This window comes from Pithys albifrons, chromosome 10, assembly GCF_047495875.1.
Source record: "Pithys albifrons albifrons isolate INPA30051 chromosome 10, PitAlb_v1, whole genome shotgun sequence".
In the NCBI taxonomy this organism is placed as follows: domain Eukaryota; kingdom Metazoa; phylum Chordata; class Aves; order Passeriformes; family Thamnophilidae; genus Pithys; species Pithys albifrons.
In genome coordinates, this window is record NC_092467.1 from 22762833 (window position 1) to 22776604 (window position 13772).

Below are 13772 nucleotides of genomic sequence, written 5' to 3' on the forward strand. Positions count from 1 at the left end.
GCCCAGCAGCCCCTCGATCAAAGCACGGCAGGGAAGAGCAGCACCGACCTCCTGCCCACGGCTGTGTGGCGCCAGCATCTGTTGTCATGACGACAGGGTGTCACACCTGCAGAGCCGCTGTTTCGGGTACCAATTTGTGAGCTGGATTTGTCAGATCATTGGTGAGGCGTGTAAGCCCCCGGTCACCTTGCTGGGAGGAGAATGATCTGCATTTACCATCCGATCAGGCATCAGCTGGTAGACATGGGAGTGACACCAATTTAAAGCAGGCTGGATTTTACACCACAAGCATATTGTGTGTTGTAGCCTCGTGAGACAAGAATCAGAAATTCATTCATTTCCACGCAGGCGCAAAGCACAGCCATGTGGATTCCTTCCCCAAATAGGTGCTGGAAAGCAGCGCTTGTGGCACCACCAGCCTCACCACTGGCACTGGCCACCTGCGCGTTGCTGAGATGACCCCCCTCTCTGCTCCATCACTGCAAGGCACAGGGAGCACAGCTCTACTCTCTCCTGGGGGTTGCTCTTCTTTAACTAAAGATTTGTGCCTGTTTACAAAGCATACAGTAGCCAACCCACCTGAGGTAGGGCCCAGAGCACAATTGTCATTTCTAGCACTGCTATTTTGAGTGTGAGTTTGCAGAAGCAGCAGCTGTTGGCTACATGAACATGTCCTTTTCCTGTTTCAGATTCTTTACAATAGCCAGAGTGTGGAGGTGGATGGCCACTCAATGAAGAAACTCATAAGTGACCTCCAGCCAGACACAGACTATTCTTTTGTGCTGATGAACCGTGGGAGCAGTGCTGGGGGGCTCCAGCACCTCGTCTCCATCCGCACTGCTCCTGATGTCTTGCAAAGCAAACCCATCGCCACAAACAAGTACATACAGGAAGGGAAATTCACACTCACCCTTCCCAAAGTACAGACCACTGTGCCAGTTAGGTAGGTACTGTGTCTGGGTGGGGAAGGCTGGGTGGGGAGCTGGAGGTGGGGAGAGAAAGGCAGGGCAGAAACCTGTGGATTTCATAACCTGGGACTGAATGTCTGAATGGGCTGTGGTACAGAGCCAGGTATTTACCTTTAACATGGAATCACACTGTTGGCGCTTTCTGAGCAAATATGTGTAATAAAATTAAGGCAATTCTCTCATAGTTTGCCCTCACCCTGGTGAGTATGCTCCAGATGCTACCAGCTAAAACACAGTTGAGAATCAGGAGGGACTTTCTCTGACACTGTATAATATCCTTTAAATAAATAATGCCTAAAGCCTCAAGGAGATTAAAGAAGCGAGTTTGTGGAAGTCTTATTTGTTACTGTGGTATCCTTGTGCTGAAGCTCAATTCCCCCAGGGCTCTTGCTACAATCCGATTATATAAATGTCCTTCTCACAGCTCCTACACCACCCTCTGGAACACAGTCTGTAGACCTTCATTATCCTAATGAGTGCTAACGGGAGTGTTCTCTGGTGCAGCTGGAAAACCAGCTTTTTCTTTACTGAGCCCTTTTGCTGCTTTCAGGGCAAGGAAAGGAGCAGGTCACTCCTGAGAGGCATATGGCACCCGTTACTCAGTGACTTGCCAGGTGCTTAGGGTGCAGTCCTTACGCTTTCCTTCCTTCCCAGGTGGTACTACATCGTGGTTGTGCCAGCGGATCAGAGCACCAGCACCCCGACTGCGCGCTGGCGGACACCTGATGAAATGGAGCTGGACCAGGTAGGAATCTGCAGCAGCTGCTGTGATGCAAGTGGTTCCCATGTGGCCCAGCACATCTTCCCCAGGCCTCCTGGCAGCAGCATGGATGCAGTAACAGAGGTGCAGGCTGCGCATCAGAGCTGGGGACTATGGGATGGGTGCCCGCTCAGCCTTTCTTAGCTTGTGGCAGCATGTGTGAAGGAAGCTGGAGTCCAGCAAGGGAGGAGCCAGCTCCCAGAAAGTGCTCCCTTAGGAGACGGCACTTGAGTGTCTCAGAGCTCTGACCAGGAGAGATCCTGTCTCAAGTCATACAGTCCATGCAATCTTTCAGCTGGAATGACCATGCTGATTCCGAAAACAGGCAAGGAGAGAAAGGTTTTGGTTTCAGTTTATTAAGCTATTTGTCAGGAGGCTTTTCCTTCTCTGGATAGAACCTAATCCTGCAGTGTAGATAAAGACTTCACTCTAGTATTTAATGAAACCTGCAAAGCTCCCTTCACACTTGCTTGTTAAAGCTTTCAGCATTCACCAGCCCATGGCCCCAAGATGCAACTTGTTCTGTGCAGTAGTGCTCTGACACCAGTAGCTTGCAATGTGTGCAGGTGTCAGGAAGGGGTTTTTTCCCCCTGCACACACCACCACCTCCAAAGTAAAAGGAAAAAGTTTCAAGAAATCACACACAGAAAGGTCCATTAAGAGAACAAAGGTGTAAGACTGAAGCACTCAGAAATGACAAACCATTGGTAAGCTGTAAGTCAGCCCTTGTCTTTATTTACGTTATTGCAATCTATTTCATGAGGTCACAGCTCACAATGTGTATTGGTGGATCTGTTCTGCTCATGAAGCTCAACTGTGTGATGGAGAACCATCATCCATGTCTCCTGCATTTTTTCACTGCACAAGTTTTCTGGCATCACAGAATCTCAAGAAATGGAAAACCAGGACGAGAAAGGATGGTTTGGGTTTGAGCTCTAGGTGTTGGAAGGCTATCAAGAGAACTGGTTTCTATCTCTGTCTCACCCAGCCTCAGGGAAATTACTTAAATCAAAATTTTCATTAGCAGCCAGTGTCTTGCATGTTGTGATTCTTTGGAGTGCTCAGTTTGAGATCTGGAACCTCATTTGCAAAGCCTAAGCATCCCCAGCTGCAGAGAAAGTCAATAGGATCTGGATACAGTCAGTGGTATAAAGAAAATAATAAGTTTTCTTTAAAAACAAAACAAGCTGATGTCTTTGCAATTTGACAATCAAAATTATTGGACATTTTTTACATTAATGTCCCTGTGTCTCTGTTCTCTATCTGTAAAATTAGGATAATCACTTTCATCTCACCTCATATGGGTGTTTGAAAGATAAGATCATTAATGTTTGTAAAGCGCTTGTAATATTATAGTGATCAGCACCATAGAAAAGCCCATGAGGAAATTATTAATTTTGTCTTCAGAGCTGGATTTGAATAGTAAGCAATAAACAAGGCCTCAAGCTGCATAATGCAAAGAAAGAAAACAAAATGTGGGATATCTGCTCTTTGATTAAGCACTGTCTGTCCTGTGTATTGAACAAAGACCGTCTGTGACCACACAGTCAAGGCTGTAGCACAACACACGTACACAAGACAGCTGAATTCATTTTGCACAGGCAATATTAATTTTCTAATTTTTCAGAATCTGAACTTTGCAAGCCCAGCAGTCTTTTGATGCATTCTTTTGCTGTGTGATACATGTGTAAGTAGTAGAAGCCTCCAGCAACCTCAATCACAGCTGTAGCCCTGTGGTTTTGTGCCCATGCTCATAGAGCTGTGCTTTCTGCCCCAAAAAGCTCAGCTATAATCTCAGCCAGATACAAGAGATGGGTCTAGGGACCAAATCCCATACTCCAAAGACTATCCTTTGCCTTTTTCCCCTGCAGTTACAGGGACATTTGTGAAACTGAGATTTCTCCATCCTTTTTTTTTCCTTTCTGTTTCTTTTCCTTTTTAGTGATATTGTAAAGCTGTATCTTTCCTAAATTACTCTAACATGAGTATTGATAAGAGGGCAAGGATGGACTGCCTAGAGGAAAGTGTAGGGGATTTCTTACCCAGCTTTTCATCCTCAGAGAGAGTGAGCTCAGCTCAGCAGTGTGTGTGTATATCATTGTCCCCAGCCCTCTGATGTTCCCCATCTGCCCTGACAATATTGCACTGATACATTTCTGTGTGAAATGTATTTCATGCCTCCTTTTTCAGTTTGAATTAGAATTTCTCTTCCAAACCTGATACTCATTTTCATTCATTGCAAAAAAAGATCTTTAAACATTTGAGAGTCTTCTTAGCAGTGCAATTGAATTTTTGTGTGTTTATATCCTTTTTCATGAATTTGTGACTATGAAATTTGCCATTTTTCCTCTGAACATTCCATGAAATCTGTTACCTTTCTTCATGATTTACACAAAGCTCTGCCTGCAGCACAGCGGCAGGTGAGGTACCAAGACACTGGCAGACAGGAAAGACACAGCAAATGTCACCTTTTCCCTGTACTTCAGCATCAGCTGTGATTCATGTCCAGTGTCCATTGAGAGTGTGATTTGCTGTCCAGACCAATGTGTGGGACACAGAATATGGCCTGGTTCCCTCGCAGCCTATTGGGATATGTTAACTCAAGAGGACAATCACAGCCAGGCTGTTTCAGCCTTAACGTTCACCATATCAGCTTTCCGGGACTCAGGATTTTTCTAAAGCTGCAATCCTGGCAGAGGTTTTTGCAGTGAGGGTCTGCAGACAGATGATCCAGCAATGCTTATTTGGATGCCTCTGGTTTCTTGGTACCACCATATCCAAATCAAATCCAGAATCTTCTCCTTTCCTTCCCTCCCACTGAGTCCTACAGCAGTAAGGTGACAGCATAAGGCGGTGTAATGCTGGTCAAAGCAATAGTGATGCACCTTGTTTGTCCCCAGCTGCTGGAGGCCATAAGCCAAGGGAGTCAGAGCAGGCGCCAGCGACGCCAGGCAGACAGGCTCAAGCCCTACATTGCTGCTCAAGTGGATGTGCTGCCCGAGACCTTCACTCTGGGGGACGAGAAGAACTACAAAGGTTTCTACAACAAGCCTCTGTCTCAAGACCTGAGCTATCGTTGCTTCGTGCTGGCCTCACTGGAGGAAGGGGACATGGTAAGGACTTTCGGGGGGGGAAGGGGGCACAGCCTGTCCTAGCAGAGCTGAGATGGGCTCAGTGCAGGCAGGGGGAGGACCTGCTGCAAGCTGAGGCTGCCATGGGACTTTACTTGATAGATGGTATAAATGGCACATATGTTCAACACAACAGATGAGAGTGGAGGGCAGGGTCAACACACATGTTCTGCACAAGCTCAGTTGTGGCTTGCAAGGCTGTGCTCGGAGCAGAGCTTGACACATGGTTAGGATAGGATGGGTTCTCATTTTGCTTTGGTTCAAGTGACTGTGGAAAACAGCCCACAAAATCTTACCCTGCACAGCTGAGATTGGCAGCAAACAGGATGTTCCCCCTGCAAACCTGCCTTCACAGGCCCTTATCTGCACAGAATCTCAAGTCCAAATGATGTCTGGATTAGCAAACCTGCCTTCCATTGCAGTAGGTTGTCAGCAGGGCAAAGGTGCATACTTGCCTGCTGTGTAGGGATTCCTGCTCCTGCCTCTCTCCTTGCCAGAGGCCAGCGGTGCTGCCAAGCACACGGGGCCTGGGCACGTGAGCGGGAAGGGAGTAGCTGATGCAACGAGCAGAGAGCAGCACAGCAAGACCTGTGCATCAGTGTCCAGCTGTAAACACAGAGGGCGGGAGTGGTGGTGGCAGCAGTGTGTAAATAATGGAAATAATAGAGATGCACAGAATCCTTTGGTCAGCTTCCAAGCTGTGGCTTCCTTAGCCTCATTTGCTTGTAATGGCTCATTAGGGCTGGTCAAGTTCTTCATTACTTACCCAGCTCACATGTTCTTGTGGCAAGATGTGCACACTGGTGAGGGAAGGAAAGTCACAGATTAACAAGGTAAGGCAGAGGCTTTGAGATGTGCTGTCCTGACAACCCCTGTCAGAATAGATGACCTTAACTAGTTGATCACAACTATAGTCATCATCTCACTAGCACAGATCTGCCACAGCCCTCCAGTGAACCACCAGGCAGCAGTTATTATACTGCTCCTACAAATCTCCTATATACCCTGCTCCTACAAACCACCTTTCTGCTTCTCCTGCTGCATCACATCCATTTTCATTTGGAGTATGAGGCATTCTGTCCAAGGCTGTGCACTATCTCCCCCACCAGCTGCTCTGAAATTGCTTGCCGTGTCAGCAGGTGAGCATAACATTGCCATTCTTCAAAGGCAAAGGGAGTGTGGTTGAAACACCATCTCTGGGAGCAGGGGCACTTGCACCTTGCAGTCTGCCTTTGGAAATGCCACTGAGATAACACTCCTGATCTCTTCTGTTTTTGTCTTCTTTTGGAAGGAGACACTTCCAAAGTGTGTCTGCAAAAATATGAATATTAGCCCCTTGCAGAAAGCTTTGCAGATGGCCACGTGTTACCTTGCTGCACAGGCCAGTGTGCTCCTTGCCTCCCCCTACACCAGTGCACCTTGACCTTTTTGGTCACAAGCAAAACCTTTGTGTCTTCCTCACGAAGTAGCCTCTTGCCCATACAGAGGGAAGCCAGAGGCCTGCTGCCTCGTCCTGTTGACACTGATACAGCATTTTCTTGTCTCTGCCATGCTCAGAGCTGCACCTGACTCCCTGCCCTGGTTTATTTGAATTGGACAAGGGGGTATAGGAACATGATGATGGGTTGCAATGATCCTGTTTAGACTTCCTCTAGGAACAGAACTAAACCAAGAGCTGGCAGCTGTTTCATGGTCATGAAACAGGGCCTCATAGTTTTACAAAGTGGCAACCACCCCCCCACACTTCTCCCCTAGACAGAGGCATCTTTGCTGATAAATCTGAGAACAGCTAGGATGCTGCACTAGTGCAGGCTGCCAGAAGGATGTCCCAGATAAGAGTATTTTCTGTACTCCACACATTTGAAACCAGGCTGGCTGGGATCAAGGCCACTTGTGAGAGGAGATCAAGATGTGCGTTTGTGTGACACCAGCACGCTTGATTTTTCCCTTTCTTCTCCTCACATACATACAGATACGAATTGCAGGTTTAAACTTCAACCTTAAAGCAGAAGATTTTTAGATCCGCAGGAACCCCTCCAGTCACCAACACTTTCTATGGCAGGAGCGAAGTGTTTCTGGCTCCTTAATGCCAGGCAGCAGGTGCTGCTCAAAAGCCACAGGTACAGAACTAATACAGCTCTGGCCTTCTCTAATAGGGGGAAAGGATTTCTTTTTGCAGCATTTAACCCTTCTGACCCAGCAACGCTGAACTGTGAAGGTACAACACTGCTCCATAAGCCTTAGCAACAGCAGCAGAACAGTCCAGGCATTGTGTCATTTTTCTGCAGGAAGGGTCTGGGTCTCTGTTAATTCCATCTTGCTGTTGGGGCTAGAAAGCTGTCCCTTCAGGTTATAAATCACTGGGCTGCCACATTGCAGAAGTCTCTGGAAAGGAACCCGTAAGGATGAGCCTCTTTCTAAGGAGTGTTTTTCAGAGACATGAGGTAGAAAATGTTTCTGTCGTTTCACTCCTTTAAGAACACCACCCCCCCCCCCCACCCCCCACACCCCCCCACCCCCCCCCCCGTCTAGCCCAGCAGGGGGTTTCCTAATATAGACTGTCCTGGAGAGATGTGTTGATATCAGCATAGTAGGTATTATAAACCACTTAGGAATCATCAGCCAGCCCCATTGTACAATTGATTGGGATTCAGAAGCTTGTGATTTGGCTCTGAGAGAATCTAGGGCTGACAAGTGCCTCTTAGCTGGGCAGCTCCAGTTTGGTACCTTCAAGCCAGTCGCAAAGTTGATGCCACTGGGAGTGTTTCACACCTGGGAAGTTGCTGGCACTGAGAATGTTTCACACCAGGAAGAAACTGTTGCCACAGCATGACCTCTGCTGATGCCAAGGGAGGGAGTATCTCATTATATGTCACTGGAGTTTGAGAAGCTTGACCATTCCCTGCTAGCCAAAGGCAAGGGGAAGTTTCCAGGTTTCAGGGATGTTGCTTTACCATGATCAATGCTTGTTTTTCTCTCCCTCTCCTACCTGTGCTGTTCAGAAGAGATATGCAGCCAGCCCCTACTCGGACGAGATCGTGATGGAAGTGGCTGCAGCAAAGCAGCAGGATGAACCAGAGATGCTCTGGGTGATGGGACCAGTCCTGGCTGTGATATTAATCATCATCATTGTCATTGCTATACTCCTCTTCAAAAGGTGAGATCCAGTCCAGGACATAGCAGTTATGGTACGAGCATTAGAGGTGCTGGCACCTTCAAAACCTTCCTTGTAACCTTCAGGTAGGGGGTGCTCTGATGGGCAGTCCTTGGTGGTCATGGGGAGGAGGAAGGTCTCTACCTGGCACAGCAGCAGGCTGCTTTACAAAGAGAGCAGAAGAGCTGGAAGGGCTGGGTATGCAGAAGGTAGTTATATCAGTCCCTGGACACACAGCTGCTGTGGATTCTGGAAACATGAGAGCAGTGTGACAGAGGAGGGCAGCTTTGTCCCTAGAGCCAGTCTGCCCTCTGGTAACACAGCTTGGATTGGCAGCCTTGGGAACTTCTCTAGTACTGCTTTTCTGTGGGAATTATCTGCACTATCTCTGGCAGGTGCCCCTAGACCCATGAATTTTGACAGAGGAACATGATCTTGGTGGTGAGAACAGGGCACAGATGTGACAAGCTGAAATCAGAGTCTTTTTGAGGCCTCTCAGTCCTGGATCAGAACCATCCACACACTGTGCTCCCTGCAGAAGCAAACACCTGCTTTTGCCTAGCAGAGCAGTCCTGAGTTGTAACTGAAGTGTGAGATGATTGTTAGTCCTCCAGAGGAGCCACAGGTTGCATTTGCATGTGTTCGCCTAGCCTGTTCAATTACAGTAGGTCATTCTCTGTCAGCTCAGCTCTGAGGTTCTGCTCCTCCTGGGCCCTCTATTTACATATGTCTCTCTAGCTGGGGAAGGGAGCTGGCTTTGTTGTCTGATTAAATGGAGCTCTGCTGTGCATGTGCAGTCGGTGCCTTTCTGTGTTAGTGATCGTCTCCTTTCTTCTATTCCTGCTTTTCCCTGGATCTAGTAAGCAAGAAAGGTATGAATCCATTTTATCTTCTTGTTTTGCTAAAATTTCAAGCCTATTTCCCTTTTTAAAAATCAAGCCTGAAGCTACTAAGGGGCATCTTTGTTTTCGGGAGTATGGAGCATGCCAGCCCTAGGAGTTTACAAAGACTGTTTCCTCAAAGGTATCAGCCTCTTAGCAGTTGTCAGCCTCTTACAGCTCTCAGGGAGAAGTTCCAGCATAAAGACTTCCCAGATTGTTTTGGCAATCAAATGAAAAATATAAGAAGAAACAACAACACCAGCAGTTATAGGGGTTCCTTTGTTTTCTCAGTCACTTCAGGCTGAGAGCTGTTCCATCAAGAGTGCAAGAAACTTTGAGGTAATACCAGCAACTGTAAGAAACAGCAGGTTTGCTGGTCTTTAATGAGAGAAAATGTCCCAGAGAGGATTTCTGTACCAGAACCCCATAGGAGATATTCCCACCTTGGCTTAGCTCAGCACCAGGAAGCACCAGCCTGCAGTGCCCAGACTTGACGTTCATGTCTGTGCTGCATCCTAGCCCATGGAGCAGCAGCATGTCCCCTTCCAGCACCACCTGTGTGCTCAGAGTGATGCTGTGGTTTTGGCTGTCCAGCCCCTCTTTGGAGGCATTTTCTCCTAAAGGTATCTGGGTGTCATATTCACAGTGGCAGATCTACTATGGGAATGATTTGAGGATGAGCACCAGTGGATAGCTTGGGATCTGGAATGGTTTAGCAGTTGCTCTGACTCAACTAGTGATATGCCCATTTCCAAGAAAAGCTGGCCCACTGTGCTCGAGGGCTCAGGGACTGGTGCATGGTAGCACATTCCACATCCTGCTCTGCTCCTGATAGGGCAAACACTGCTTCATTTTTTTGTCACATATTTTTCTTTCTTTCTATCCATGCTCTGAGTCTTTCAGCTCTTTTGTCTTGGTCTAGACAGCTGAATGGCTTCTGAGATGTTGAAATGCCTCAGAGTAATGTAAGACTCTTTTGTGTGTTGGCAAAGTGTCAGGGTAAGCACAAGCTCAGAAGAGAGTACTGCTCCTGCCCAACACCCGTCTCCACTGCATAGGTATGTCTACCATATTTGTAATCTAGAGCAAGAAGTGGGACTTAAAGATTCACTAGAAACCCTTCTTGCAGTGTTAGGGTTTTCTTAATATTCATTTGTCCACTTTTTGATTGGATCTGTCCCTGCTTTGCCTGTGAATTCCAGCAAGAGCCTGAGGTGGTGGCATCGCTCTAGGCATAAATATAGCATGAAGAGACAACACTGTATTTTATTGTTCCATTAATACACGCCTTGGGTGCCTTCAACCATTCAAGACATGTATTAATGGCCCAATAAAACACACCCTGAAGAGCCTTTACACTGTTATATTACTGCATTCTGTATTTAAATATTTCTAATACTTGAAAAAAAATTTTATTATATCCTTCCACTATAGGAAGTAGTTCCTAGAGACAGTAAGAGGAAACAACATCTTGCATCTATCTGCATTTTTTCTAATACATGTTATGCAGAGTACCATATTTCAAAGTGTCCCACTAATCAAACATCTGACATTGCTTACATATGATCTTTCCTGTTTCACAGATGAAAAATTGGAGGCATAGAAGATGATGTGGTTTGCCCAGAGCCCCAGGGAGCCTGGGATGGAGCTGAGTATCTGGGACACAGGGACCCAGACTGGTTCATGCCAGTCTCTGCCAGAGCTCACCCACTTTTTCTGCCTTCTCTGTCCATAGGAAAAGGGCACACTCCCCCTCTTCCAAGGATGAGCACTCCATTGGCCTGAAGGACTCGCTCTTGGCCCACTCCTCTGACCCAGTTGAGATGAGGCGGCTCAACTACCAGACTCCAGGTAAGGAGTAGCTCACACTCTTGCATCTTGTCTCTTCCAGTTCCCTTTCACCATGTCCCCATGCTAGAGGTAGGAGTTGCAGTCTTCCCACCCTCCAGCAGCTCCACACCTTCTCAGTCACAGTGGCACAGAGGGAGCTTTAGACTGAGGATGTCCAAGTCTCTGCTGTGTGAGTTGCAAATCCTTCCCCCTGGCCCTGTCACTGCAGGCCTGCAAGGCTGGGGAACCTGGATGGGGCCAGCCTGTTGTGTGGTGTATGTCAGACGTTGTGTGAAGCTCACTGCAGTCGTCCTGGGCCAAGAGGAGCCTCCACACAGTCGGGAGTGCCCGTACCTACAGTGCTCCCAGGCTGGGCTGCAGTGCTGGCCACCTGGGCTGCATCTGGGGGAATCAGGAGGTACAGAGCCCTTGTACTGCTTAGGTGGTCCCAGCAGCTTCATCCTGGCATCTTTGGTGTGTTTACTCTCCTGCTCTGCTCAGCTAAGGGTGAAGAGAAGAGCTACCTGCAGACTACGTTGCTCTCCAGCCAGTGCTGTGGCCCAGTCAAGGGCACTGCTGGTCACAGTGGTCTCAGCACAGAGAATGATAGTTCAGTAAAAGCCCTTCTCTGCTTGCTGCTTTCAGTGGCCTGGTGTGCCTCAGGCTGTTACTAGTTTGCCAGCTAGTGAAGTCAACTGTACTTCACACTGCAGAAAGGTCTTGTGCTGCTGCTTTGTGCCTGCATATCTCTGATGGCACCAAAAGCACAGTACCTGTCATTGTAGTGATCAGAGACAAGCTCACCCTGACTCGTTCAGAGCCTTTCAGAGAGTCCAAGTCCTAGATGAGCTGAGGGAGCACTAGGGCTTTTGTGATGGAGGGAGCAGTTCAGCAGCAAATGAGGCACATACAGCTCTCTTCTAACTTGCAGCTCCTCCTGGTCTGTAACCTACTTTCCTTTTCCTCCTGCTGCTCATTCATCTAAGAGCTTTCATCTAACAGGAGAGTTTTGAAGGGACCATTTCCTGATGTAAAACTGCTGTGTCTGGTAGTGGGGGCAAGAGAAGCCTTTCCTGTTGCCACTCACAGCAGTCTGACTCACACCTGGGGTGAGCTTCAGCAGCACATCATCCTCTGTGCCAGGGCAGCTGTCGCAGGTCCATAGTTAGCGCATCTCCCAGGCAGGACTGATGGCAGGTCTCACAGGTGGGAGGCAGTGGCAGCCTGGTAGTTGCCAGCAGAGCTGGCACATTAACTGGCTACAGCACAGCCCAGTATGGTATTGTGGCACGGGAGGAAAATGCCATGGGGAGCAAGGGAGACACCTGAGCCAGAGGGAAGAACATCTCAACAGGCAGATCACTGGGAGCAGCATTAGGGAGGGGATCACTCACAGTCAGCAATATCATGCAGCTTCCTGAGGAGGGGCACAGTGTTGAACAGGGCTACTCCAGGACAGCTATGAATGGGGTCAGGCCTCAGTGACATGTCTCCATATGAGCGCAAGAGCCAACTTTGCAGTGTGCTTGTGGTTTGCATTGCATGGAGGATTGTGAAAGATCAGGCTTGTGTCTGCTCCCATCTCCAGCAAGATCAGGGTGTTTGCAACAAGGACATCCCTTGCTGGAGCTGTAGCAAGGGTCAAGAGCTGCCTTCAGAGAGAAGGGAGGTCTGGGAAATTTTCTTTTCCCATCTGTGCCTGAGGATAAGGCAAAGATGCTGGTTCATTTGGTAAGTTTGCAGAGCTCTCTGGAGAGACAAAAACAAGCCACAGTGTCCAGTTCACTCAAGGGAGCACCAGGGCCCTGGGACGCTGCTAGACAATGCTCCCCCACCAAGCCACAGCACTGTGTTCTCCTCCCCTTCTCCCCCCTGCATCACTTGTGAGTCTCTGAGGGACAGAAGTGGGTATTGTGGAGCTAGAAGTGTCTGTTCCAGCTCCTGATGAGCTTGTCCATGTTAATGAGGTGCATGCAAACCACCAAGCCCAGTGGGTCCATGCTGTTGCCCCTGCCACCCACTGGAGGTTGAGGCAGTGCTGGGCAGATGCACTGACAAGAGGTGCTGGCCACCAGCCCTGGTAGCTGGTGTCCTTGCTGGAGCTTGCTGAGCAGGGAAAACTTTGTTTAATGCATAATTAATTGGGCTACTGTTATTAAATATTAAGCTTTCTCATTTTTGTGGTTTCTACTTCAGACAAGGGTTATTCCCCCCTGTCAGCCTCCCTGTACTAATGTGCTGCTGTGCCAAGTCACTGAGAGGATCCAGGACTGGGCAGTGTCCCAATACACCATGAAATGAGGCTGAGTTGTGCTGCTGATGAGCTGCGAGCAAACTGGAGGCTCAGAGACACTGAGCAGAGGTTACTGGTGCTGAGTGCAGACCTCGTGGCCACTGACCAGCGCAGATGCCATTCATACCTGCTGTCCACTGGCCCTTGCTGGATCCCCTGGGGCACAGGCCTATGGCCAGTGGTGTGCAGCAAAAAGTGTGGCTCTTGGTGTTACATGAAGACATGTGGGCTCACTCCCCTGCAAGTAACTCCAGCTCCATGTGTTTGCCAGTGTTGGGGGATGGCACTGGCCAGAGTCAACAGCCCAGTGTGTAACAGTCATCTGGAGAGCAGGCCCCAGGGCCTGGCAGTCGGTCCAGTGCGGGAGGGAGGCTCCCAGTGCTGTAGCAGATGGTGCTTTCCTTTACATCTTCATCTGTCTTTCCATTTCTGAACCTCTGCGATGATGACTAAAGGCTAATGGGATTTCTATTCTTGCCCCATTTCTTTTCTTTGCAGGTGCCAGTGTCGCCTGTTGCCCGAATATCTCAAGTTAGTTTTAACTCCTGTTTTTATCTTATGACACCTTTTGCTTTTTCTTTCACTTTCTCTCTCGTCTCTGTAATTTTTATTTCAATGTCATGAAGGTCACTCTCACCCACAGCAGACTGTAACATGGCAACGATTTCACTTTTTGACATGATGTGTGGGGGCCAGGCTCGGTACTGCTCACATGGCATTACAGCAGCTCACCAAGCACAGTGCAGAAGGGAAGA

At 48.4% G+C, this 13772-nt stretch overlaps 1 protein-coding gene across 8 annotated transcripts in view; it reads left to right on the top strand.

Annotated features, from left to right (window-relative positions):
- Positions 1 to 13772, top strand: part of PTPRF (protein tyrosine phosphatase receptor type F) — a 377891-nt gene that overhangs the window by 334977 nt on the left and 29142 nt on the right. For all 8 annotated transcript variants that reach the window (XM_071564856.1, XM_071564860.1, XM_071564861.1 and 5 more), the window contains 5 exons: positions 690 to 943; positions 1623 to 1713; positions 4629 to 4841; positions 7862 to 8016; positions 10630 to 10745. In XM_071564856.1, coding sequence (XP_071420957.1) covers positions 690 to 943; positions 1623 to 1713; positions 4629 to 4841; positions 7862 to 8016; positions 10630 to 10745 — 829 coding nt within the window. The remainder of the gene's footprint in view (positions 1 to 689; positions 944 to 1622; positions 1714 to 4628; positions 4842 to 7861; positions 8017 to 10629; positions 10746 to 13772) is intronic.